At 39.0% G+C, this 24,863-nt stretch overlaps 1 protein-coding gene across 2 annotated transcripts in view; it reads left to right on the top strand.

Moving 5' to 3' along the window:
* LOC127442204 (insulin receptor-like) overlaps nt 1-24,863 on the top strand; it is a 121,667-nt gene that overhangs the window by 69,055 nt on the left and 27,749 nt on the right. For both annotated transcript variants that reach the window (XM_051700051.1, XM_051700052.1), the window contains 9 exons: nt 1,115-1,436; nt 10,718-10,857; nt 11,833-11,977; nt 12,503-12,717; nt 12,842-12,968; nt 13,095-13,345; nt 15,364-15,531; nt 16,385-16,583; nt 22,940-23,223. In XM_051700051.1, the coding sequence (XP_051556011.1) occupies nt 1,115-1,436; nt 10,718-10,857; nt 11,833-11,977; nt 12,503-12,717; nt 12,842-12,968; nt 13,095-13,345; nt 15,364-15,531; nt 16,385-16,583; nt 22,940-23,223 (1,851 nt within the window). The remainder of the gene's footprint in view (nt 1-1,114; nt 1,437-10,717; nt 10,858-11,832; nt 11,978-12,502; nt 12,718-12,841; nt 12,969-13,094; nt 13,346-15,363; nt 15,532-16,384; nt 16,584-22,939; nt 23,224-24,863) is intronic.

The raw sequence follows: 24,863 nt of genomic DNA, 5'->3' as shown, positions 1-24,863 counted from the left end.
TTCAACTTTGCTTAAAATTAGCCCGGTTAGGGGCCTGGGTATCTCAGCGAGTATTGATGCTGACTACCACCTCTGGAGTCACGAGTTCGAATCCAGGGTGTGCTGAGTGACTCCAGCCAGGTCTCGTAAGCAACCAAATTGGCCCGGTTGCTAGGGAGGGTAGAGTCACATGGGGTAACCTCCTCGTGGTTGCTATAATGTGGTTTGTTCTCAGTGGGGCGCATGGTGAATTGAGCGTGGATGGCGTGAAGCCTCCACACGCGCTATGTCTCCGTGGCAACGCGCTCAACAAGCCACGTGATAAGATGCGCGGAGGCAACTGGGATTCGTCCTCCACCACCCGGACTGAGGCGAATCACTATGCGACCACGAGGACTTAAAGCGCATTGGGAATTGGGCTTTCCAAATTGGGAGAAAAAGGGGAAAAATCCCCCCCCAAAAAAAGATGCACGGATTGATGGTCTCAGAAGCGGAGGCAACTGAGACTTGTTCTCCACCACCCGTAGTAACTGCACCACCACGAGGACCTACTAAAGTAGTGGGAATTGGGCATTCCAAATTGGGAGAAAAGGGGATAAAAAAATAAATAAAAAATAAACCCGGTTATATCTGCATAGTGGCCAAGTGAAGATTCCAAGAAGAGACATGGAAAAGATGTGACATAACTGGCCATAAAGCAGTGTTTACATAGAACTCCACCCACATGTCCGTAACGCATACGCATAAGCAGAAGTTCATCCACCTAGAAAACTGGTCCCACCTCTTAAACTTTACAGCTCAAATAAAAACAAATAAAAAAAAAGAATTTATTGAAAAAACAAACAAATTTTTTACTTCTTATAGGCCTAAGTGCTTTAACAAAAATATGACCTACTTTATGTTTTTTTGCTTTTTTGATTATCTTGCCTGCTAGGCTTCCTTTTGAAGTGCTTTACTGTAAACTGTGGGATGAATTGGCACTGTTTTCTATGGTAACTGATAGCAGGCAACATTTACTGACCACAGATATTGTTCAGTGAACCCTAGTGTGCTATAAGTCACTTTAAATGAGAGGCATATGTAACATAAGTAATCAGTTCTCAGGAAGTAATAATCTCTCTCCCTCTGCCCACAGTGTGCCCGTCCACATGCAAGCACCGTGCCTGCACTAAAGACAACGAGTGCTGCCATGAGCAGTGTCTGGGAGGCTGCTCGGAGCCCGACTCACCGAGCAAATGTGTGGCCTGCCGCAATTACATGCACAAAAACACCTGTGTGGACAAGTGCCCAGCTGGATTCTACACCTTCAAGGGTTGGCGCTGCGTTAACTTCAGCTTTTGCCGGGAGCTTCACAACAAGTGTAAGCAGGGTAAAGGTGACTGCCACGAATACGTCATCCACAACAGTGCCTGCATACCAGAGTGCCCTTCTGGGTACACTACTGTAAACTCCACTACGTAAGTAAACTGCTACTAGTCTGGTCAATGCACAAACGCTACTGCACACGTTCAGCAAACATCCCTACGTCCCCAAGTGTCTTAAAGGCTACTTCAACAGCATCTTCTCTGTGCAAGAGCCTGAGAATGGATTCTCATGCTCCATGTGTGCGTCAGTGGCCACATAAGCTAAATCTTTTGCGTATGAAGTGTGACTTGTTAAGGGGAAACAAGTGTGCACTGTGCATCATCTTAGGTTGATGGGCTTACCATGAGCCATATGGTTTAATTGCTAGAGTACGCCCCTTAGTGAAATGTTTCTTCAATTTCTTCAAAGTTTAAGAACTTTTACTGTTTGTATACACAAGAACACATTAAATATCTGAGATTCAAAATCTAATTTAAACATGGAAATAAAGTTTTAGGATTTTGATACATTTAAAACAAATGTTGTGACGTAAAATAAATAAGACATTTTCAAAATTTATACTTGGGTATAATAATAATATTAATATAGTTATTAGTTATTATAATACAATTGTATGCCTAATATAATTCTGTAATTTCTTCATGTAGTAATAATAATCATTATTATTATTATCAGGGTGTGAAATTCGGTGTGGATGTGGTTATTGCGCATATAATCTATCCCACATTTTCCACGTTCATGATGCGGGGAATTTCCGCACTATTTTATTCATTTTAGCATGTAACTGAGAACTGGTAAACCAATCCATACAGATGAACAAATCAAATCAATAATCTTGTATTTGTATCAAACTGTAATTCCACAATCTGCGCAAATAAATCATCTCTGTCGCATCTCTATGTCCCTCTTGCCCTGGTACAGCTTTCAGCTGCTCATTAAACACTTGTTGAGTTCAGTGTGAGCATGTGCAGTGGGGATGCACATATTTACCGAATTAAGATGTTACAGATCAATGAACCTGTTAATTCAACGTGCGAATGGCGTTGTACCGCGTCTCTGTAAGCGAGTGATGCATTAAAACTTTCGCTCTTGTTTACAATCAACAAAGCTGTCAACATTGCAAGTGTGCGACATTGGAGCGATCTAATTTAGCCGCCTTTCATACCCTGGCACTCCATCAATAAAATACAGCACCAAGAAAGGCAGAAATAGCAAAAAACAAACAAACAAACAAACAAAAAAAAAACAATTTGCCTTGTGTACAACCAGAACTACTCAGCTTCAGAGTGAAAAGAAACACTTAAACAACACACTCTCACGGCGAAATCGTCAGGATTCGTACGACTTTCTAAATTTAGCTAACTTGTACGATATCGTGCGACTGCACTTGTTTGAATTTCTACGACTTTCACTACAGCCAATGACTTCGCTGGACATCGTTTCCATCTAATATGCGACAATCACTTGCTTCTGTCACACACAACAGCTTCTTATCATGTTTACACACTCTGATGATTGGTTAAGTTTAGATTAGGGGTTTGGGTTAGGGCATAATATTAATAAGTATGTCCTTAACGCCTCATGTGCAGAACTCACGCTTCGCATTAGACATCCAGGAATTTGCATGGGATGAAGTTGTACGAGTTTATGCGAACAACATCGTGCAAGACCATACGAAATAGCCAACTCTTAAATAAAATGAGATCGGGTTGCTTAAACGGCTACATCTCATCTCCCTAGAGCAGTTTTAATAAATCTGTAATATACATAAACAATAATGTTATATTAATACTATAATATTAGTAATATACATAAAATGAAAATATTATTATCAATCTATCTTTAATATACATATTATATAAACAAGGTTCTCTCAGGATTTAATTTGTTTGCGGAGCATTTCCCCCCACTGCATGAGCTGAATTCTGTAGGAAACACTGGTATATAAAAATACTTTATAAATATTTAGCCTATTTATTTGTTGAAAACCTGTCAGTTATTCTATTTACAAGAGCTGTCTGGTCTTGCATTTAGTCTGAGCTATTTTTAATTGTTGGGGTTTGTACACATGTAGATGGACATATTTGGCCATTGCGTCATTTCAAGGGCCATGAGCACTGCATTTTAAGAAGCCTTGTCAAGTTAAAAATGGTTAAACTTTTAACCCTTTAAGCTCGGATCAGGGATCCAGGGATCCTGGAAAAGTCTACTTTGTTAATCACGGAGAGAAAAGGGCAGAAGAGCTATTAATGTGTAAAAGTGACTGATGTTTATACATGTTGAGGGGCTTTCACATGACGCGTCAGTGCAACCTCGGCTCCAACTTCACACCAAAGTGTTTTTCACACGTTTTTGCCTCTCACAAATGATGTCTTTGAGAGTAAAAAGCTTTAAGAAATATTTTAAAACTGTCCAAATTTATGACGAGATATTGAATCTCAAAATTTATTTTAATTAATTATTACCTTATCTTTTCCGAGTATCCAGAGACCCCAGTTTTTGAACTACAATAATTACATTCACAAAAAAAAAAACCTCTTACACATAAATGAGTCCTCTCTTTATTTTCTGCAATCAAAGCAATTGCCATTTTTTTTATCTTCCAAATAAACATTTTCAATGTTTATTGTTCACAGCTCCCACTTTCTTGCATGGCAAGCTCTTAAATTCGCCCTTCCATGATGCTTTCTGCAACGCTTGTCATGTAGAGGGCAAAGTGCTGCTTGACGCTGGGTTTGAACGGAGCGTTGACGCCTCAACTCGTGTGAAATGCGCTTTACAATGACAAAATGAACACTGAGAAAATAAAGAATAAATAAAAACACAATAAATAGCTAACTAAACATCACTACTGTATGTTCAGTATCAGTCAGTTGCTGACCATTTAAATAAAGAATAAATTAAAATTATAGCTAAATAAAAATCAGTACTGCATGTTTAGTATCAGTCAGTTGCTGACCATTTAAATAAAGAATAAATAAAAATACAATAAATAGCTAAATAAAAATCAGTACTGTATGTTCAGTATCAGTCAGTTGCTGACCATTTAAATAAAAAATAAAATAAATAGCTAAATAAACATCAGTATAACTGTTTAGTATCAGTCAAATGTTGACCATTAAAATAAAGAATAAATATAAATAAAATAATTAGCTAAATAAACATCAGTATAACTGTTTAGTATCAGTCAAATGCTTACCATTAAAATAAAGAATAAATAAAAATAAAATAAATAGCTAAATAAACATCAGTACTGTTTAGTATCAGTCAACTGCTGACCATTAAAATAAAGAATAAATAAAAATACAATAAATGGCTAAATAAACGTCAGTATTACTGTTTAGTATCAGTCAAATGCTGACTATTTTAATACTGCCAGTCAATTAGGGGCAGGTTGTAAAACAAGAAGCATTTATACCTGCCGAGTCAAGAGATAAACAGCGGCAGCGGTGTTACACCGTATTCTGCTATACAAGTTCAGGGGAAACTTTCAACGGTGGAAAACCAGACTTTTAAATATTACATTTTATAAATGCAACGACTGGAATTGTTCGGTTGAAGGGGGTACCAAAATGCGAATCCTGAACAAAACAGTTTGGTGAATACATGTTTACACATTAGCTTCCACTCAGCTGACAAGCAATGAAAGTAGCTACGAGGTTAGCTAGTTAGCTATAAGCTCGTTGTCATGGAGAGTAAAAGATGGACTTTATTTACTTTCCAGCATAGCATCTCACCAACTAGGTAACAAACGTAGCGTGAAATCAACACTCAACAGACACAAACCACCACCGCACCGTTGTCTGCTGAGCTGCAAAAAGATGCTCTGACAAACTATAGCTGGCTAACATAGCAAACAGATTAAATAAACATGAGTGACATGGTTGTCAGGGACAGGGTTAACTTATATTAGTTATAGCCACAACAGATTACCCTTTATTTGTGCAGCTAATTCTGCACAATTGTGCAGATGATTTTCTATACTTGAATCATTAAAAGAGACATTAGTGACTTTTACATATGGGCACCAGGAGATGGTGCAAGTACATGACATACACTCAATGATGCAGACTCATTGAGTCAAATGGCTTTCATTCTGTGAAATCTCATTACTAAAATCATGTCTACATGCTATACATATCTTTTTTCATTGTTCTGTTTGCATGTGTAAATTAGATTTTATGTACAATTTATTTGTTTGGAGAGGCTTCTGGACACTTGGAGATATTTTTATACACTAGGATAAATTATATTTGTAATGCTATAACTTTTGATTGCTTTGTTGAATCAGCACAAAATTTTACTCAAGTTACAGTTGACATGATTGGGAACAAAAGCAGTTTTACAGAGCCACCTTTTTTGCACCCAGAGAAATATAATGTCAAATAAAAAAAATAAGAAAAAAAGTACATTTTGGGCCCAAGTTTTTTTTTCAGCAGTTTCTTCAGAGAGTCTCAGAATTTATCATAATTTATATCATTTAAAAAATTGAAAAGTTTTCTTTATAGTGATACCAAACACTTGACCCTCCTTGATTTTTTCTTTTCTTTTTTTTTTTCTTTTTTTTCAAATTATAAACCTTTAATTTGGGGTATGCCACTGAAACAGGAAATCTTTAAAAACACCCTCGGAGTTTAAAGGGTTGAAATCTTGTCTCGAGAACCTTGCATAATGTGTTGCTTTGAAGGCACTAAAGTGGCGGAAATTACACAATTAATCTTAAAAGCCGCCTAATCAATTAGTTGTTCAGACAGCTCATCAACTAGTTGATTTTTGAAAATATGTAGTTTTGCACATCCCTAGTGTGTGTCTGTGTTTTAAAGCAGCACTGTTCTAGTGCGAGGCTGGGCAGTGCATTTGTGCCCATTTAAAAAGGTCATAGCTGGAAGGGGAGGACCGACACAGACCGCTAACCTCTATTTTATTGCCTCTTTCAGAACACAGTTTTGTGTTTGTTTGTTTGTGGTAGAAATAAAGGATGACCAATGTCTCCCAGCTTTATTCTCTCTCTGGCTATTTCGATGCAGACATGCATATCTATATGTGGATGGATGGACGATTGGCCACATAAATGTTGGGTTTTCCATATTTAATCTACAAAATGGTCGGTCTGATTCCAGACATCTCCTTGGTCCAGCTGCAGTCAGACACTAGCAAAATATCTCAAACAAAACAGCGTAGCATAGAATCAAGATGTAATATTTAGAATTATGCAACAGTTTGTTCGGGTCTTTTATTGTGATAGGACAAGTGTCGCAGCCATGCGGACATTCATTACAGCACCACTCTTGCTCACATGATATTGCTTAAATATATCCGGTATACATTAAAAGTGCAAAATACAACCCCTGTCTAAATGAGAAATTCATGTAAAACTGAACAAATACTTAAAGCTAGGGTGTGCAGTCTTTTCCAGAAAATTTTTTTGTTATACTGGTTGAAAGTCTCTTCACATCCTGATAGCAATCAATAATTTAAGTGGTCTAAATGTAAAAATATATATATATCTTCTGTGGAAGGGACAGGACTAAAAAAATGATCGACCAATCATTGCATTCGGTCCGAATGTAATGATAGGATGTCCTTCCTGTCTGTCAATCTGTATTTGCATACCACCGCGCAACTTGTTCGCGCAGACAATCACACGTCATCAGCACAGTTTCCTTGATGCTGTGCAGAGCGAGCGCGAGAATGGAAGGTGAACCACAGCTACCTTTTTTCCTCCTGAACCACCAGTAAAAGGAAACAAGAAAAGAAAGACCGTGTTAGAAACTTCTACAATGCTTAGACTCTGCTCTGTGTGTGTGTGTGTGTGTGTGTGTGTGTGTGTGTGTGTGTGTGTGTGTGTGTTCATGTGTGATAGAGGAGGGGTGGCTTTGGAGACACCTCTGAAGTGAGGGCGGGCTCTATGCTTTCAAAGCTAGCTTGCTAACTGCTAGCCTCTCTGGATTACACACCCTAGCTTTAAGGTGCCCTTAGACATGTGAATAAAGTATGTGAATAAAACATGCTGCACTTTCAGTTCAGCTGATAAGGTTGGAAAAATGGTACATGAAAGCAGACAGTGTGCACTTTAACCCAGGAGTCACTACATCATATGTGTAGCATATAAGAAAAAACACGTGTGAGATGGAGGGGCGAAATGCAGCTGCACACAATCTGGAAACTGAAGCTAAACCTCCAGCGGGGTTTTGTTATAGGATTTAAAGGAATACTTTACCAAAAAATTGTAATTCTGTCATCATTTACTTACCCTCATGTCATTCCAAACCTCTATAACCTTCTTCCATGGAGCCCAAATCAAGATATTTTGCAGAATGTCCAAGCTGCTCTTGTACATATATAACAAAGCAGGATGGTGATTGATTCCATCTTTCAAAAGCCGAATGCCAATGTTTAGAGTAGGATACTCGATACAATTTAATGATAATAAGACATGATGATAAATTATCACTTTTGTCAAGTTCCTAAAATGATAAAAAGCACCAAAGAAGTTGTTCATACGACTCATGGACTATATTCTATGTGTCCTAAACCATATGATAACTTTTGAATGAGGAACCGACTAAGGTGTTATTCACTGAAAATCTTTGCTGCCACCATTCAAATCACAACACATGAGAAAACTTTGTTGTATTCATAAAGCCAGCATTCTAAATCCCACATAAGAAGGGGAGGAAATGTCATTAGTTTTATGTGTATTGTGACCCCATGTTTGAATGTGAAGAAGCATAAATTTGAGAATTAAGTCGGAATATATATATATATATTTATTTTTTGTGAATAACGACTAAATTTTGGTCTGGTCCTGCTATAAAGCTGTTATATGACTTCAGAAGACTTGAAATAGAGTAGATGATGACAGAAATTCCATTTGTGGGGGAATTATCCATTTAATTTGCATGTTTTGCCAGATAGGACATTCAAGTGTCTTCAGTGGCCTTGTGTTTCTTCTTTATTTGACTTTCAGTTCCTTTCTCTTTCGGTCTCGCTCTCTCATGGTGCTCTTCCCCCTTTCTGCCCCCACCAGTATGACCCCTGGTCTGGGCACTGTGGGTGCACTGTGGGAATTTAGATAGCAGACACACAAATCACAATTGCTGAACAGACACCGCGGTGATCAGGCCTCTTGCCCTGTGCTGCCGCCCTTGGTTATTGTCTCTCCATATTAGCTGGACTCCAATGAGATATCAGGAGTTTCGACATCCCTGTCCCATCTGTGTCCTCCTCTGCTCGTCTCTCCCTGTCTGTCAGCTGCTTAGACAGGGAGCGCTGTCTGGCCACTGACAGATAAATGACTCTGAGTTGCATCCTTGCAGTGGGATTGTCTCTCTGATATGTCTGCAATATGAATCTCACCCACGCAGCACATTCTGTCCTCTTTGGCAGGTACTTGGTGTGTGCAAAACCACATATTTTTGGGGGCCTGGGTAGCTCAGCGAGTATTGACGCTGACTACCACCCCTGGAGTCGCGAGTTCGAATCCAGAGTGTGCTGAGTGACTCCAGCCAGGTCTCCTAAGCAACCAAATTGGCCCGGTTGCTAGGGAGAGTAGGGTAGGTTACATGGGGTAACCTCCTCGTGGTCTCGATTAGTGGTTCTCACTCTCAATGGGGCGTGTGGTAAGTTGTGTGTGGATCGCAGAGAATAGCATGAGCCTCCACATGCTGTGAGTCTCCGCGGTGTCAGCGAGCCACGTGATAAGATGCGCGGATTGAAGTGTATGTAAACTTCTGACCCATTGGGAATGTGATGAAAGAAATAAAAGCTGAAATAAATAATTCTCTCTACTCTCTTCTGACATTTCACATTCTTAAAATAAAGTAGTGATCCTAACTGACCAAAGACAGGGAATGTTTTCTACAATTAAATGTCAGGAATTGTGAATTTTAAATATATTTGGCTAAGGTGTATGTAAACTTCTGACTTCAGCTATAAATGTTACTTTGTACACTCTTCACATTGCATTTCTTAAAAGACGGTGAGAAGTTTACTCAGAATTGCTGTCTGGCGACGGAACGCGAGGACAATTGCGTTTCAGACCATACATGGAACTGCAATTTTTTGCAAGCGCAGTAAGGGGATTTAAGAGTTTTCCTATGTTTAAGTGTGTACGAGCAATTTTTGGAAAATGTTTGAAAATGGTAGTGTGGACGGAGAGCGTTTCGAAAACGAAAATGCTTTTTTCAAATGTATACAGATTAATGTGGACATAGCCTTACATTTTTTCCACTGTTTGCAAATGTATCTAGATGAATGTGGACGTAGCCTTAAATTTTTCCACTGTTTTCAAATGTATCTGGATGAATGTGGACGTAGCCTTATATTTTTCCACCGTTTTTAGTTTTATGACGTCATTAGCAATGCTTCATGTGATTCTGTTCCACCGCAACAGAATGGAACAGAAGGAAGGAATCTCGAGACGCATTTTAGAAGTTGGACTATTTTTGACTTGACAAATGCAATGCTTGTTGCAGGACGTTAAAAAAGTAGTGCAAGATGCGAAGCAAGGGCCAGATACATCTGTCATGTTCATGGCTGTTGTGGCAGTGTTTTTAAAGGGGATTCATTTAAAGACAACTTTTCTGAGAGCTTTTACCGTGCAAACTGTCTTAACAGTTAAAGCACAGCATGCTACATTAAAGCTGTCACTAAAAATATCAAAGCTTAAAAAAAAAAAAACAATCTCGCAAACCTCACTAATCGACAAGTCATTGAACCATCGTGACCCATCCCTAGCAGGTATCATGAAAGAATAACAAGGCTCAAAATATTGAAGAAAAGATATTACTCATGCTTTGGCCTGTAGTTGGTTTTTGTACATTATTGGCACAGCTACAGATTCTGTATTGTGAATAGTTTCTTTTTTGACGTAGGTTTGATTGTTTAGTTTTTGGCATACCACCTCCAGATCCTTTGTTTGCTTGTAGATTCACACTTATAACAGTTGTCATACAAATATGTGTAACAAAGTTTCACAGGAAACAGTGGCGCGGAAAGCACAGATGATAAACAGTTCCTCAGTCAGGCCCAATGTGTCCACAAAAACAATCAGTGATTAAGTTGTGTCTCTGGCACATCTCACAGAATGTCTCATTCATCCTTGATTGCAACCTTTGTCCTGTCCTACAAGATCACCGCCGCCCCAAAACAAGGCTGACACTTTGTGCAACAGGATCCACGTCCTTGTTAACAACAGTTTATTATTGTTTCATTCCACAAATCTGCTTAAATGTCAACAAAAATAGAAACACTACATCATACATCTGAAAATCTGTTTCCTTGTTCTTTTCACAGCACAGAGTATGACCAAACATTTGTTTCATTCATTGTTTGGGTTTGTGTACATGTGACCCTGTGTTCTGTGCTGCAGGTTGAACTGCACGCCTTGCGCTGGCCTCTGTCCTAAAGTGTGCATGGGGCTGAAGACAGTGGACTCGGTCACGACAGCTCAGGCTCTGAGAGGATGCACTGTGCTCAATGGCAGTTTGGTTATCAACATCCGTGGAGGGAGTAAGAACAAACAAACTGTCTTTTTGAACCACAGAAGAATGCATTAACTGTCTGTCTGTCTGTATACCACAGCATTGTTACATTTTTTTTTTATTATTCTGATTGGTTAATGAATGCTCTAAGTTGTTGAATAACTTTTTATAACTGTATATTTGTAAATGTAGGGGTGGAAATCAGCAGGGACCTGGTGATACAATATTTGATCAATATCTGGGCTGTGATACGGGATTTGCTTGGTCAATTTAAAATTCAAAACAGTAATATATTGCAATATTTCAATAACTTATTTCTCATTCATCTTCTTTGGACTTTGCACAACAAGTGCTGAACTTCCTGCTTTATCGTTTCCCAAAAATATGTGGGAAAACATTTAACTGAAATATAGATTCTTTGCATTAGAATATTGAAACATAATTGTACATTATTGTAGGTTTTTTGTCAGCATTGCAATTCAATATCACTTCACTATGTTCTTTCTAATTTAGTTACAGCAGCTTAGACAGTTTTAAAGGGATAGTTCACCCAAAAATTAAAATTCTCTCATCATGTACTCACCATCATGCCATCCCAGATGTATATGACTTTCTTTCTTCTGCAGATCACAAACTAAGATTTTTAGAAGAATATTTCAGCTCTGTTGGTCGATACAATGCAAGTAAATGGTGGCCAGAAATGTAAAGGTTCAAAAAGCATATAAAGCCAGCATTAAAGTAATCCATACGACTCCAGTGGTTAAATCTATATCTTCTGAAGGGATATGAAAGGTGTGGTTGAGAAACAAATCAATATTTAAGTCCTTTTTACTTTAAATTCTCCTCTTACATAACCATTGAAATCCATACAGTAAGACTGAATAGTGGACAGACAGACAGACATCACAATGTGCATTCAAAAGAGAGTGGTTTTGCATACTTTTGAAAATCCATATTTCCCAGAGGACTGAAGCTTCCTCTCCTTTCCACCTCTCCCTGTTAGATAACATCGCCGCAGAACTGGAGGCTAACCTGGGACAGCTGGAGGAGATCACTGGCTACCTGACAGTGCGACGCTCCTATGCCCTCATCTCCCTTTCTTTCCTCCGTAAGCTCAGAGTCATCCGGGGAGAGACACAAGAAGTCGGGTAGGAGTCTGATTGTACAGAATATGTTTTTGTATTTTTTCCATAGTTCCATTAATTTAATTTGGCTTTATGCATTGGGTTTCTCAAAGGGATTGTTTATCCTTGTCTAGCAGTCTCTATTAATGATTCCTTTATCTCGTCTTTGCTTGTGTGCTGTTTTCTGTGATTCCATTTTTTTTTTATTGATTCATATATTAAACAAAGAAAAGCAAAACATATACAAACAGAATCGATACTTAACCCCCACTATTAACCAAAAGACATGGGTTGTGTCTCCATCTTCTGATTGACATCGCCAGCAGGTGGGTGTGTCTTTAAGACCAAGCCTATACAATCTAGAGGGGGTCCAATAGAATCTTGAATTGCATACATCTCTAGATGCAGACTTTACATTTTTTTAAATCCTAGCCCACACTCCCTCCTCAAATAACAAGTTTAAATCTTTCTCCCATAATCTTTTGATAGAAGTTAAAGCTCTGTCCCCCAGACTCTGAATTTGTGTGCTGTTTTTTTGTTACCCATCAGGAACTATTCATTCTACGCTCTAGATAACCAGAACCTGCGTCAGCTGTGGGACTGGACCAACCACAACCTGACCATCCTGCAGGGTCGAATGTTCTTCCATCACAACTCCAAACTCTGCATGTCGGAGATCCGGAAGATGGAGGAGGTGACGGGCACTAAGAACCGGCAGATTAAGAATGACATCACCTCAAAGACCAATGGAGATCAGGCATCATGTGAGGAGGACTTTACATAGTTTTACATTTCATTTATGCTCATATGGTCTATATCTGAATAGATCTGAGATCATACCTCATTAGGTGGTAATCAGCAATATTTCAATGTCTTCCTTTTCACCAGGTGAGAGCCAGGTGTTGAAGTTCACTCAGGTTCGCACACTTTCAGACAAGATCATCATTAAATGGGAGCCTTTCTGGCCGCCAGATTTTCGAGACCTGCTGGGGTTCATGGTTTTATACAAGGAGGCGTAAGTAGCCCACACTTTTTGATTAAGCTATCAGTGTGCTTTCCTAATGTTGGTGTATTGTGTGCATGCATTTAGTTCAATGCAGTGAAGTTGCATTGATTTGGTGACTGCTCTCCTGTTCTCTAGGCCTTACAAGAATGTGACTGAGTTTGATGGCCAGGATGCATGTGGCTCTAACAGCTGGGTGATCGCAGATGTGGATCCTCCGCCTCGCGCTACAGAGGGAAAAGAACAGCAGGAGCCCGGATACCTCATCCTCCCTCTGAAACCATGGACACAGTACGCCATCATGGTCAAAACCCAGCTCTCTGCTTCTGATGAGCACCAGGTCCACGGAGCAAAGAGCGAGATCATCTATGTCCGCACCAATGCTACCAGTAAGAGCCTCGGAACGACCATTTAATCTTTTAGAGCTTCCGTTTTCTACATTTTGGCTTGAGATCTCCCTGCCAAGCCTGCTTAAAACTTTCCACTGTCAACGAAGTCACTGGCACTTTCCACGAATAGGATACAAATTGGTGTCCCATTACTTTTATTTGATGCATCAACAGCACAAATGCGGTGCTCTTCAGAGAGAATACTATTTGATGTGTTATATAAACTATTATGTGATTTGCGAACTGTTTGATTCAGTTGATTATTAACAAACTTTTGGTTTTGTGCAAACATGTTACTATATTATTTTTCCCCTACTTAAAAGATTGAAAATTATACTGCATTTGTCAGTTTTCAATTAGGTTAAATCTGCAACCCTGTTATTTGCAGCCCAGTTACTCATTCTGGCATACACTCACTGAGAACTTTATTAGGAACACCTGTACAGCTACATATTCATGTAATTATCTAAACAGCCAATTGTGTAGCAGTAGTGCAGTGCATAAAATCATGCAGATATGGGTCAGCAGCTTCAGTTAATGTTCACATCAACTGTCAGAATGGGGAAAAAATGTGATCTCAGTGATTTAGACATACCATGATTGTTGGTGCCAGATGGGCTAGTTTGAGTATTTCTGTAACTGCTGATCTCCTGGGATTTTCATGCACAACAGTCTCTAGAATGTACTCAGAATGGTGCCAAAAACAAAAAACATCCAGTGAGCGGCAGTTCTGCGGATGGAAATGCCTTGTTGATGAGAGAGTTCAACATAGAATGGCCAGGGTTGCGTTTCCCAAAAACATCGCAAGCTTAAGTTGATCGTAGAGACCATTGGTGCCAATGGTTTCTACAATCTACTTAGACTTACGATGCTTTTGGGAAATGCAGCCTAGACTGGTTTGAGCTGACAGAAAGGCTACGGTAACTCAGATAACCACTCTGTACAATTGTAGTGAGCAGAATAGCATCTTAGAATGCACAACACGTCGAACCTTGAGGCGGATGGGCTACAACAGCAGAAGACCACTTCGGTCACTTTAATAGGACTATAGTGTTCCTAATAGAGTGCTCTGTGAGTGTATAGTCTTTTAATTTGTATCTATTTTTAATTTTATTAATGTTATTATAGTTTTATGTTTATGTAATGTTTATTGCTAGAAAAAAGCAAAATCACACAAATCAGGGTTTAATACTCTTTTTAGACATGCCCCAAATTTGATAACTTGGTTGCAAAAATGGCAAACCTCATAAGAAAATAAATAGAAAATAATAAAAATAATTATTTTGTGGTGGATGAACAACATTTTGTTTTTGTCTTCTTTCATTTACAATTTGTTGAAAAAGAACATAAATTTAACTTTTCAAAGTTTCAAGCCCTATTCTGTGCCCAATTCATGGAGAGTGTCCATGTTTAGTCATTTATGAAGACTAAAGTTTTCTGTATTTCAGTTGCAGTGCTTCCCGTGCAGGCTTGGCAATGGAGATGAATAAAAGAGGTCAAAGGCTGGTAAAATAGGTCGTCAATGACTTTCAGTACTGCGAAATCACTCAGCAGTGTGCAGCAAGTCGGGCTGTGATTGAGACGTGAGGACGAATGTGGTTCACTTTCAGTGCTGCCAGGTGTCTGTCTGGCTTCCTTTTGAGCTTGTTGTATCTTTCCTTCCTGAAAAACCACATAACCAGTTACATAGCTGAGAACATTGTTTCGGCAGCTGGTTAGCAGGGACTGAAAGCAGTGCTTCAGGGTTTTCCTTTTTCTCTTTCTGCCTTGGCAAAGGGTTCACGTGCTGTGACAATGGTGCTCCCCCACACTTCTTCCTTGTTAGGAGGTAGCTGTCATTATTCTCGTCTCATCGGTGACCCAGTGTGACAATGTGGTCTAACCAGAACTGAGTTCTGTCAACAACGAGTACATATTTTTACATGAATAATGAAAGGGACTGATGGAGACTAGAACTTGTTTTTTTTCTTTGTTCTGTTTTTATATACTTAGTATTTTCCATTGTGTTTTCCCCCCAGAACCCTCTGTACCTCTGGACCCTATATCCTCCTCTAACTCGTCATCACAGATCATACTGAAGTGGAAGCCCCCTAATGACCCAAATGGCAACATCACACACTATCTGGTCTTCTATCAGCAGCAACCAGAGGCCAGCGAGCTCTATAAGTTTGACTACTGTCAGAAAGGTTAGAGAGCATACAAGAACACACTCACACACACATTTATTTATTGATGCACCTAGGCAATGTCTTAAAACCTGGTGATCTTCATGCCTAGACAGCAAATGAACATTTGAACCCACCTATTAGGGCTGAATTTCACCATCTACCTCAAACATTGAGATACATGTCACGATTCAATACATCGCCATGTATCCACAATATCATAATTGGACTGCAAAAGAGGCCGAGCATGTCCGCAAGAGAGAGAGTGAATCTGAGGGATCAGTTTCAATCTTTTTTGCTTGATTCACTTCACTACTGTCCAATATGCCACATGATAAAATGAACTCCATACCGAGAAATGTCGGTTTCAGGGTTTCTTCTTATTTAGACAAGAAACTTCTTCTCTATTCTTCAGTTTAATTCAATTCAGTTCAATGCAATTAATCTGTAGGAAATTACATAAATATACATATATATATATATATATATATATATATATATATATATATATATATATATATATATATATATATATATATATAAAAAAATAGAAATACAGTGATCTAAAGTATGAATAATTGTGAGAATTTAGACCAGCATATGATTGTATCAGCAAAGCCCTTGCACATATAATACCCCAAAATGTTTTCTAGGTAGGCAGCTCACAAGATTTTGAGGCATAACTTAACAGTGTATCAATAAATTACAATGTTCAGAATGTGTATCAAAAAATAATGTTTACCTTTGATGTCTGTAATGATGCCTATGATGTCTGAGTAGGCAGCTCATTAGATTTTGCGACAGCTCTTTTTATTGGGACAGTTATCTTTAAAGGTTCCAGAACAAAATCAAAGCCTTGTGTTCTATTGTTCAGGTATGAAGCTGCCCACCAGAGCCCCCACACAAGTAGATAATGAAGAGGAACAGAAGTGGAACCAGACCGAGGAGCAAGGCCAAGCTAGCCGCTGCTGTTCCTGCCCCAAAACAGAGAAAGAGCTGAAGAAAGAGGCGGAGGAGACAGAGTACCGCAAAACCTTCGAGAACTACCTCCATAATGAAGTCTTTGAGCTCAGGTAAACAGTTCACAGTTCCTCACTGATTTAGCACAAATGGCTCAAACACAGAATATCTTTTAGGGATGCTCAAAACGACATATTTGCAAAATCGATTAGTACAATGGGTTGTCTGAAGACTCAAGGAAGCCCTGTATAATTAGACTGAATTAGGGTCATGTCTGTCCACCATTCTGATGTGTTTTTAAGAGGGCGGCATTCACATAAGACCATTTTTGTGTTAAAAAATTAGGGATGACATAAAATATTGATATATCGATTATTGATCGGCACGTAATTTTATCGATATATTTTTGAGGCATCAGTATATTAAAATTAGACGACATTTAAATTAGAAGCCCAATTTTCAAGCTTTCCAATTCACTCAATTTGCCTTTGCTTATCAGTCTGGCATAATAACGTTGGGAGACCACAAGAGGGTAACATAACATGTATCTCAATAAACACACACACACACACACACACACACACACAGGATGAGCTGAAGCGGGGCAGTCCAGAGCTGCGAAAATGTTGGTACTTCTTCAAGAATGAACAAAATGGGGGTCCTGGGTAGCTCAGCGAGTATTGACACTGACTACCACAAAACAACACACTTGATACTGAAAATACATTGTGTAGGCTCTATGAAAGATCATCCAAAATCATTCAATAGATCATCCAGTGATGGAGTAAATAATATTTGTCCTTTAATAATGATTTGGGTCTTATTTAATGGAAAACTATGCGAGTTGCGCACTGTGGCACTTCAGAATGTTGATGCTGAGTGCAGGCGGTGTTTCCTTGCCGCTCACACTTTACCATGTATTGAGAATATGAGTGAAGAGACAAATACTATTGTGCAACGAGCAGCCCTATTTATATCTGAAAAAATCCACATATATACAGTCTTGGGAAAAAGAAGGTACCCACTCCTTGAATTCTATGGTTTTACGTATCAGGACATAATACAAATCATCTGGTCTTTAGCAGGTCTTAAAATTAGGTAAATACAACCTCAGATGAACAACAACACATGACACATTACACCGTGTCATGATTTATTTAACAAAAATAAAGCCAAAATGGAGAATCCATGTGTGCAAAACTAAGTACACCCTTACTGCTTCCATAGGAATTAATGGCAGTTTTCCACTGCATGTTACGGCTCGACTCGACTCTGCTCGCTTTACTTTTCTGAGCTTGCTTTTCCACTGCAGTTTAGTGGCGCCTCAACGTGCGTGGGATTATAGGCTGATCGTCATAGTTGCGCCGCCTCTACTGCCGTGACATCATCTTAAACGCGACACAAACATTACTGACCATAAACAATAACATGACCGCTAGCTGTTAGCTACTAGCTCATTGTGCTGCATAAAGCAGTTGTTGCATGGTGATTTTTTTACAAGTGTAACAGATAAATTGGCCTGGTTGTTTTAGAAGCAAGCTTTTCAGTGTCTGGTCAACTAAATAAAGTGAAGCTTTCAAGCAGAATATAGAGTTAACGTAACAAAACGTACCATCCTCCATCGTGGATTCCAACAACGCCGAGTCCAGGGCACTCTTCCTCCCATTGCTTGCTGGTCTGTTGCCATAGATAATGTCCATTTGGTCGAACCACTTCCACTTTCTTCTGTTTGAACCACTCCGGCTGTTGTGGTTCTTGATGGTTCTGTAGTCACTTTTTTTTTTTTTACTTTTCCCTACACTGTTGGTAGGTCCGGTGGTATCCGAGTGCGGCCAACAGCTGAGACACTTCCTGAAAGACTTTCTTTTCACGTCGTTTCATCGCTAACGAGAGGAACCTCTGCACCTCGTTTATTGACCACGGCGTGGTTTTGCGCACAGCCATTTCTTTTTACAATTCAAAAGTTGCGTGAACAAATGATGTCGCTGTTGCTAACTTTAAAACTAGCGGGTTGATGTCACGTGTCGCAAATCCAGTGACGCTGGTAGTGATGATTCTCTCTGACCAATCAGTGATCTGCAGGGTTTTGACATCACATTTAGTATCGGCTCGCACGCTTGGAACCTCGACCTAGAGTATCAGGTACCAGGTACTATCCACAGTGAAAAACCCCCAAAAAGTGAGCAGAGTCGAGTCGAGCTGTACCGTGCAGTGGAAAAGCCCCAAAAGAGGCTAAGTAGTAGCCAGGTGCTGCTAATCAAATGCCCTTGATTAACTGATCATCAGCAAGTGTGACCACCTCTATAAAAGCTGAAGTTTTAGCAGTTTGCTGGTCTGGAGCATTCAGGTGTGTTAACACAATGCCAAGGAGGAAAGACATCAGCAATGATCTTAGAGAAGCAATTGTTATTGCCCATCAGTCTGGGAAGGGTTATAAGGCCATTTCCAAACAATTTAAAGTCCATCATTCTACAGTGAGAAAGATTATTCACAAGTGGAAAACATTCAAGACAGTTGCCAATCTTCCCAGAAGTGGACATCCCAGCAAATTCACCCCAAGGTTAGACCGTGCAATGCTCAGAGAAATTGCAAAAAACCCAAGAGTTACATCTCAGACTCTACAGGACTCAGTTAGCATGTTAAATGTTAAAGTTCATGACAATACAATTAGAAGAAGACTGAACAAGTATGGTTTGTTTGGAAGGGTTGCCAGGAAAAAGCCTCTTCTCTCTAAAAAGAACATGGCAGCGCAGCTTAGGTTTGCAAAGTTGCATCTGAACAGACTTCTGGAACAATGTCCTTTGGACAGACGAGACCAAAGTGGAGATGTTTGGCCATAATGCACAGCACCACGTTTGGCGAAAACCAAACACAGCATATCAGCACAAACACCTCATACCAACTGTCAAGCATTTTTGATGATTATCAATATATATATATATATATATATATATATGTGTATATTGATAATTATCAAAAATCTTCCGATTATCGATGCGTAAATAAAAGGGCATCGATCCCAGGCCTAAAAAAAATGCAAGACTTGTTTTTAAAATGTATTTTTAACTTGATATGCTGTCTTAAAAACAAAATGCTCAGGGAGTGAGATGCTAAAAAACTGTCAAATGCAACACAGTGGCCAAATACTTCCATCTGATTAGGCATGTCGTAAAATAACGAAATATCGATTATTGATTGACACGTTATTTTATCGATACGTTTTTGAGACATCAAAATATTAACATAAGCCTACATTTAAATTAGAAGCCTAATTTGTGTGCTTTCCAGTTTACTGTCAGTTTGCCTTGCGTTTAATGTAGTCTGGCGTAATGGCTTTAGGAGACCACAAGAGGGTGATAAAACTTTTACTGAAGCCGGTCGCAGGCAGGACAAGGCACAGGAGGACGCGGGTAGGACAAGGCACAGGAGGACGCGCCGATGTGTCAGTTGGCATTTGTGAATCTAGTCACCATACACACAAAAGTTACAAAGGTTTTTGTTAACAAAGTGATGTTGATAGTTTGCAGGTTTGTGTGTAAAACTGGTGTAACTGTGCAAACTGAACGATTAGAAATTATTATGCAATTTCTCTGTATGTAGCCTTGAAGAGGTTTCCTTCAAGCTGTCAAACCAGAAGACATACTTGTAACTGTAAAATATCATCCAGTGATAGCTAGAGTAAATAATCGTTGTCCTTTGATAATGATTTTGGTCAAATTTAATGGAAAACTATTGCGCTCTTTGGCGCTGCAGAATTTTGAGCAGCCTCCGGAGTCGTAGCTGGGAGTCGTATGTGTGTCATATGTGTGCGTGCCTTCGTTGAAAATAATTGTTTCATTCATCGATCCTGAGCCTATGTAGACCAACATTTAAAAAATAGCGCAGACTGAATTCACAGATATTCCACAAATACAGTACTGTGCAAAAGTTTTAGGCACTTAAGATGTTTCACAAAAACATTTCTCTTAAGATGGTTATTTATATCTTCAGCTTTAGTGTGTCAATAGGAAAAATACATTTTAGACTCCCAAACATTACTTCTGCATATAGAAATTATTAGAATAGAAGAACAGGGCGCTCTGCAAGAGATGGCATTGCCCCCACAGAACCCCCCAGTGAACATTGAGTCAGTCTGGGATTACATGATGAGACAGAAGTAATTGAGACAGCCTAAATAGATAGTTGAACTGTGGTGAATTCTCCAAGAAGCTTGGAACATCCTATCTGCCAACAACCAAGAAAAACGTGTCCAGGTGTACCTAGGAGAATTGGGGCTGTTTTAAAGGCAAAGGTGGTCACACCGAATATTGATTTAGCTTTTTTATGTTTACTGGACTTTGTATGATGTTAATTGATAAATGAAAATTATTTATGGCATAAAGACATCCACACTATGCAACATTTTTCACAAGTGCCTAAAACTTTTGCACAGTACTGTACATAGGCTAAATATTATTTTATAGCACAAAACTATGTGAATCCACAAAAAAAAAAAAAAAATTCTTGAGATGCAGCTGTCACATTCTTCACCTGACATGACACTCTAGGTGGAGAACCTCTAGTGGTTAATGTTGTTTTAATTTTCATCTGTTTTCTCTGGAGTTCTAAGCTCAGGGTTGAATGTCTCAGCAGTGGTCAGGCCGCATTCCCTCACCGGGTAGTTTTTGACTTCACCAAGACTTTGAGTAGGTGTTTTTGGTAGGTGTGTTTCCACCGTCTTTGTGTATCTTTGGCCTTCAGAACTTCACAGCTAGCTCTAAAGATCCTTACACACACACATGCGCTCCCACATACACACAGACACTCTTAGTCTCTCATGCCTTGTACAGTTGCTGGTTTAGTCTTTTTAGTCTTTGTTTGGGGGTGGAAGATGTTGCTCTGGCGCACAGGCGGTGTTGGCACCTTCTATCACAACAGCATTCAAAAGAAGGACAGACTCCTACAAAGACAGTTTGCCTCACTAACCCTTCATTGTTCTAAATATTATAATTGTCTGTTGCAGCTGGCCGGGCAGTTTTCAGTTTGGGCACTCCAGTTCATTTAACGATTTTACAGACAATAAATGTAGCAAATTACCATGTCATTTTATTTAGACGTTCAAATATGGTTTAACTTAAAAATGACTCTGTCCTCATAAATGCTTTAGCCCTTAGTGCACACCAAAAGTGCTGAATGCTTTTCTCCTGTTCTCTTATATTTGAGGAAATAACTGAAGGCTGTGGTGCTCTAGTAGTGGTTTACCACTGGAATAGTTATAATAAACCACATGAAATGCGCCTTTGCTCCCTCTAGTGGTGACATTAATGAACTTAAAGTGATAGTTCACCCAAAAATGAACATTTAGGTATCATCCCTTGATATTATATTGTTCCAAACCCTGTATGATTTTCGTCCTTTCATGGAACACAAAAGGAGATGTTAGTCAGAATGTTAAGGACTTAGTCCACGATTTACTTTCATTGCATGTAAACAAATTTTTAAAAAGATTCTTCAACCAACATTCTACAAAATGTCCCCTCTTTTGTTCAACATAAGAAAGTAATATTTTCTAACTCATTTGTCAAATGTTTTATGCAATTATTCAAGCATATGGGGTCTGTATACCACAATACATTTTTAATGGGAACACTTTTCCTTATGAGCAGGAGTGAATCTGGTTTAGTCACAAAACCAAAGAAAGAACATGAAAGAAAACACCATCCAACATTTGTCATATCCCAAATTTTCTGTAAAGCTGCTTTGAAATGATGTGTGTTGTGAAAAGCACTATGCAAATTAAAATGACTTGACTTTTGGTCACAAATATCTGTTTAGTGCAGGTGATCATTAGGTTGTTGTACCAGTTCAGTGGCACAGAATATAGTTCTGTCATTTAAATGTTTTCCATTTACCACAACCAGCCCATGCTGTTTGATCTTTGCGTGAGGCTGCATAATTTCCAGACATTATTGCATTACTCACTTTAGCTGGAATCATTTGCACACTTCAACAACTTCAACAAGCCAAATCTGCTTTCTAAATTCAATGATGTATTGCAGGAATTTAAACTAGACATCTAAAGGTCTGTTCACACCGGAAACAACGTGAGAAACACGCTGGTCATTCATTAATGCTTTAATGCAAGATATGTAAAATTCAATGTAAGATACAACCCATCTAACAATACAGATTTCACTTCAAAGCAAATAAAACTCAACTCACATCGGTCTACACCTGCTTTAAAGCAAAGCAGCCTATAACTTTTTAGACAATGAAGAATTCACTCACAATATTAGCAGCTGTCAGCTGCACATCTTTTTTACATAACGATGTAAAAAAAAATCTATCTGCTTTGTCGTCAGACAAATTTCAGCACCATTGGGAAAAGAAATGCATTTTATTGCATTTTTTGAGTCTTGTTTGTGGCACATATTCATGCGTGAATAGGCCTTAAGACTGATTGCGCCTTTGTATCTTGTTTTGTTCCCAGGACATCAAGACAGCGCAGATCTCTTATGGGTGTGGCCAATAGGACCTCTTCTCGTCTCTTCACCACGCCCTCTTCACTGCCCAATGGCTCTGTCACTCTTAGCCCAGAGGAGGAAGCAGAAGCCAATAAGATTTCACTGTTTGTTTATGCCAAAGAGTCCACGGTCATTTCCAATCTACGCCATTTCACCAGCTACCAGATTGAAATCCACGCCTGCAACCACCGGACTGACCCGGCCCGCTGCAGCATGGCAGCGTACGTCAGTGCCCGCACCATGCCTGAAGGTACGGGATTGTTTTTCTTTTAACTACAGCCGTGTCAGAAAATTATTTTTTTATTTACATTTTTACCTGTATAAGGGGAAGTATTTGTCCCCTTAAATTGTTTTTCAGGGGCTTTTTTTTTTTTTTTTTTTTTTTACCTTTTATGAGGGTATTTTATTTTCTTACTATCTAAAAACAGACAGCCCGTCATCCATTTTTGTCAAACACTGTAGTTGAATCTATTACTTAAATAATGGCTTCAGTTAACCTCTTCAACTCTGTGGACTCGCTGGCGGGTCCAAAAGTGGGCGCTAAGTCTCAAAAAGGTTTACGCTTAAAATGTTCTAGTCTCCGAATACATAAGTCATGCATATGTCAGTGTTTTCCCTATATGCATTTTGCAGCGGCGCTGCGCCACTGTTGGGATTTTACATGGTTAATTTAATATTCTTGACGCAACATAATGCTTGTCAGCCCCAGTCAGCTGTGTGCTTTCTACACTGCGAAAGAGACAACACCACACACACACACATACACACACACACACACACACACACACAAATACATGCACTTACTCACAGTGACATCACCACATAACAACACGTGTCAAACTCGCTTCATTTCAAGTAGCCCGCGGCGCGAGCTTATTTCTGAAACGAAGGATGGCAGGGGATCACAACTTTTCACTGAACAATCAGTTAGCGCTTTCCTCATGAATATTAATGAACCTTCCCCTATCATCTGTATGTTTTGCTCACTACAAAAGAGGAATGAAACAGTGCTGCACAGGTCTATTGTCAGCACGGCTTAATCATAGCAGCACAAGTGCAGAACAGGTGCGGTAATTCGCGGACTGGTCTCAACCGCAGACTATTTTAAATGCTCTTGTGAACCAGTGAGATGCGTGGCGGGGATTGTGAAACCCATTTGAATGCGGTACAGAATTGTCTGTTGAAAAACTCTTATGTCTCGGCGATGAAACTAGCTTACACCCTGAAGGCATTTTTAAGGGTTTCAAGCTTAAATGGCATACCCAAAAGTAAGAGCTTATAACTCTTAAAAAAAAAAGAGGGTCAATTGCATGATATAAATTTTTAGAAATCCTTTCAAAATTTGAAGAAAATATATTTTGATCACGCTCAGAGACTGTCATAATACAACACTGCTGACAAAACAAAACATGAGTGCTAAAAATCATTTGTTCAGTTATTATTCATGTTTGTCATTATACCTTTTAGACAGTAAGTATGGATGGTCATTAAATTAACTTTGGTGTTGTTCTCTAACATGTCAACCATACCAGGAAACAAAAAACAAAGATTTGTTGTAGTGCAAAGCAATCCAAAGATATAGCATTAGGAATCATGGTTCCCAAAGTGGACTTTAATTTATCAAAGTTTCCAAAAACATCTCCAAGCAAGTTTTATTGAACATTTAACAGAATAACTGAAAATTATGAATGCAGAAATCTAAAAAAATAAAAAAATAAATACGTAAACTTATATAAACTAACTGCCAAAAATTTATTTCAGCTCTCATGGGCACCAAATTCCATCAATAAAAATATAAAACAAATATGTGCGCTCTGGGTCTGTTTACCACACATGGGACACAGGATTGTCCAAATATGGAATCTAACACTCTAGACAGCCAGTGAGGAT

Source organism: Myxocyprinus asiaticus, chromosome 6 (genome assembly GCF_019703515.2).
Source record: "Myxocyprinus asiaticus isolate MX2 ecotype Aquarium Trade chromosome 6, UBuf_Myxa_2, whole genome shotgun sequence".
Lineage (NCBI taxonomy): Eukaryota > Metazoa > Chordata > Actinopteri > Cypriniformes > Catostomidae > Myxocyprinus > Myxocyprinus asiaticus.
This window is presented reverse-complemented; position numbering and strand designations above follow the sequence as displayed.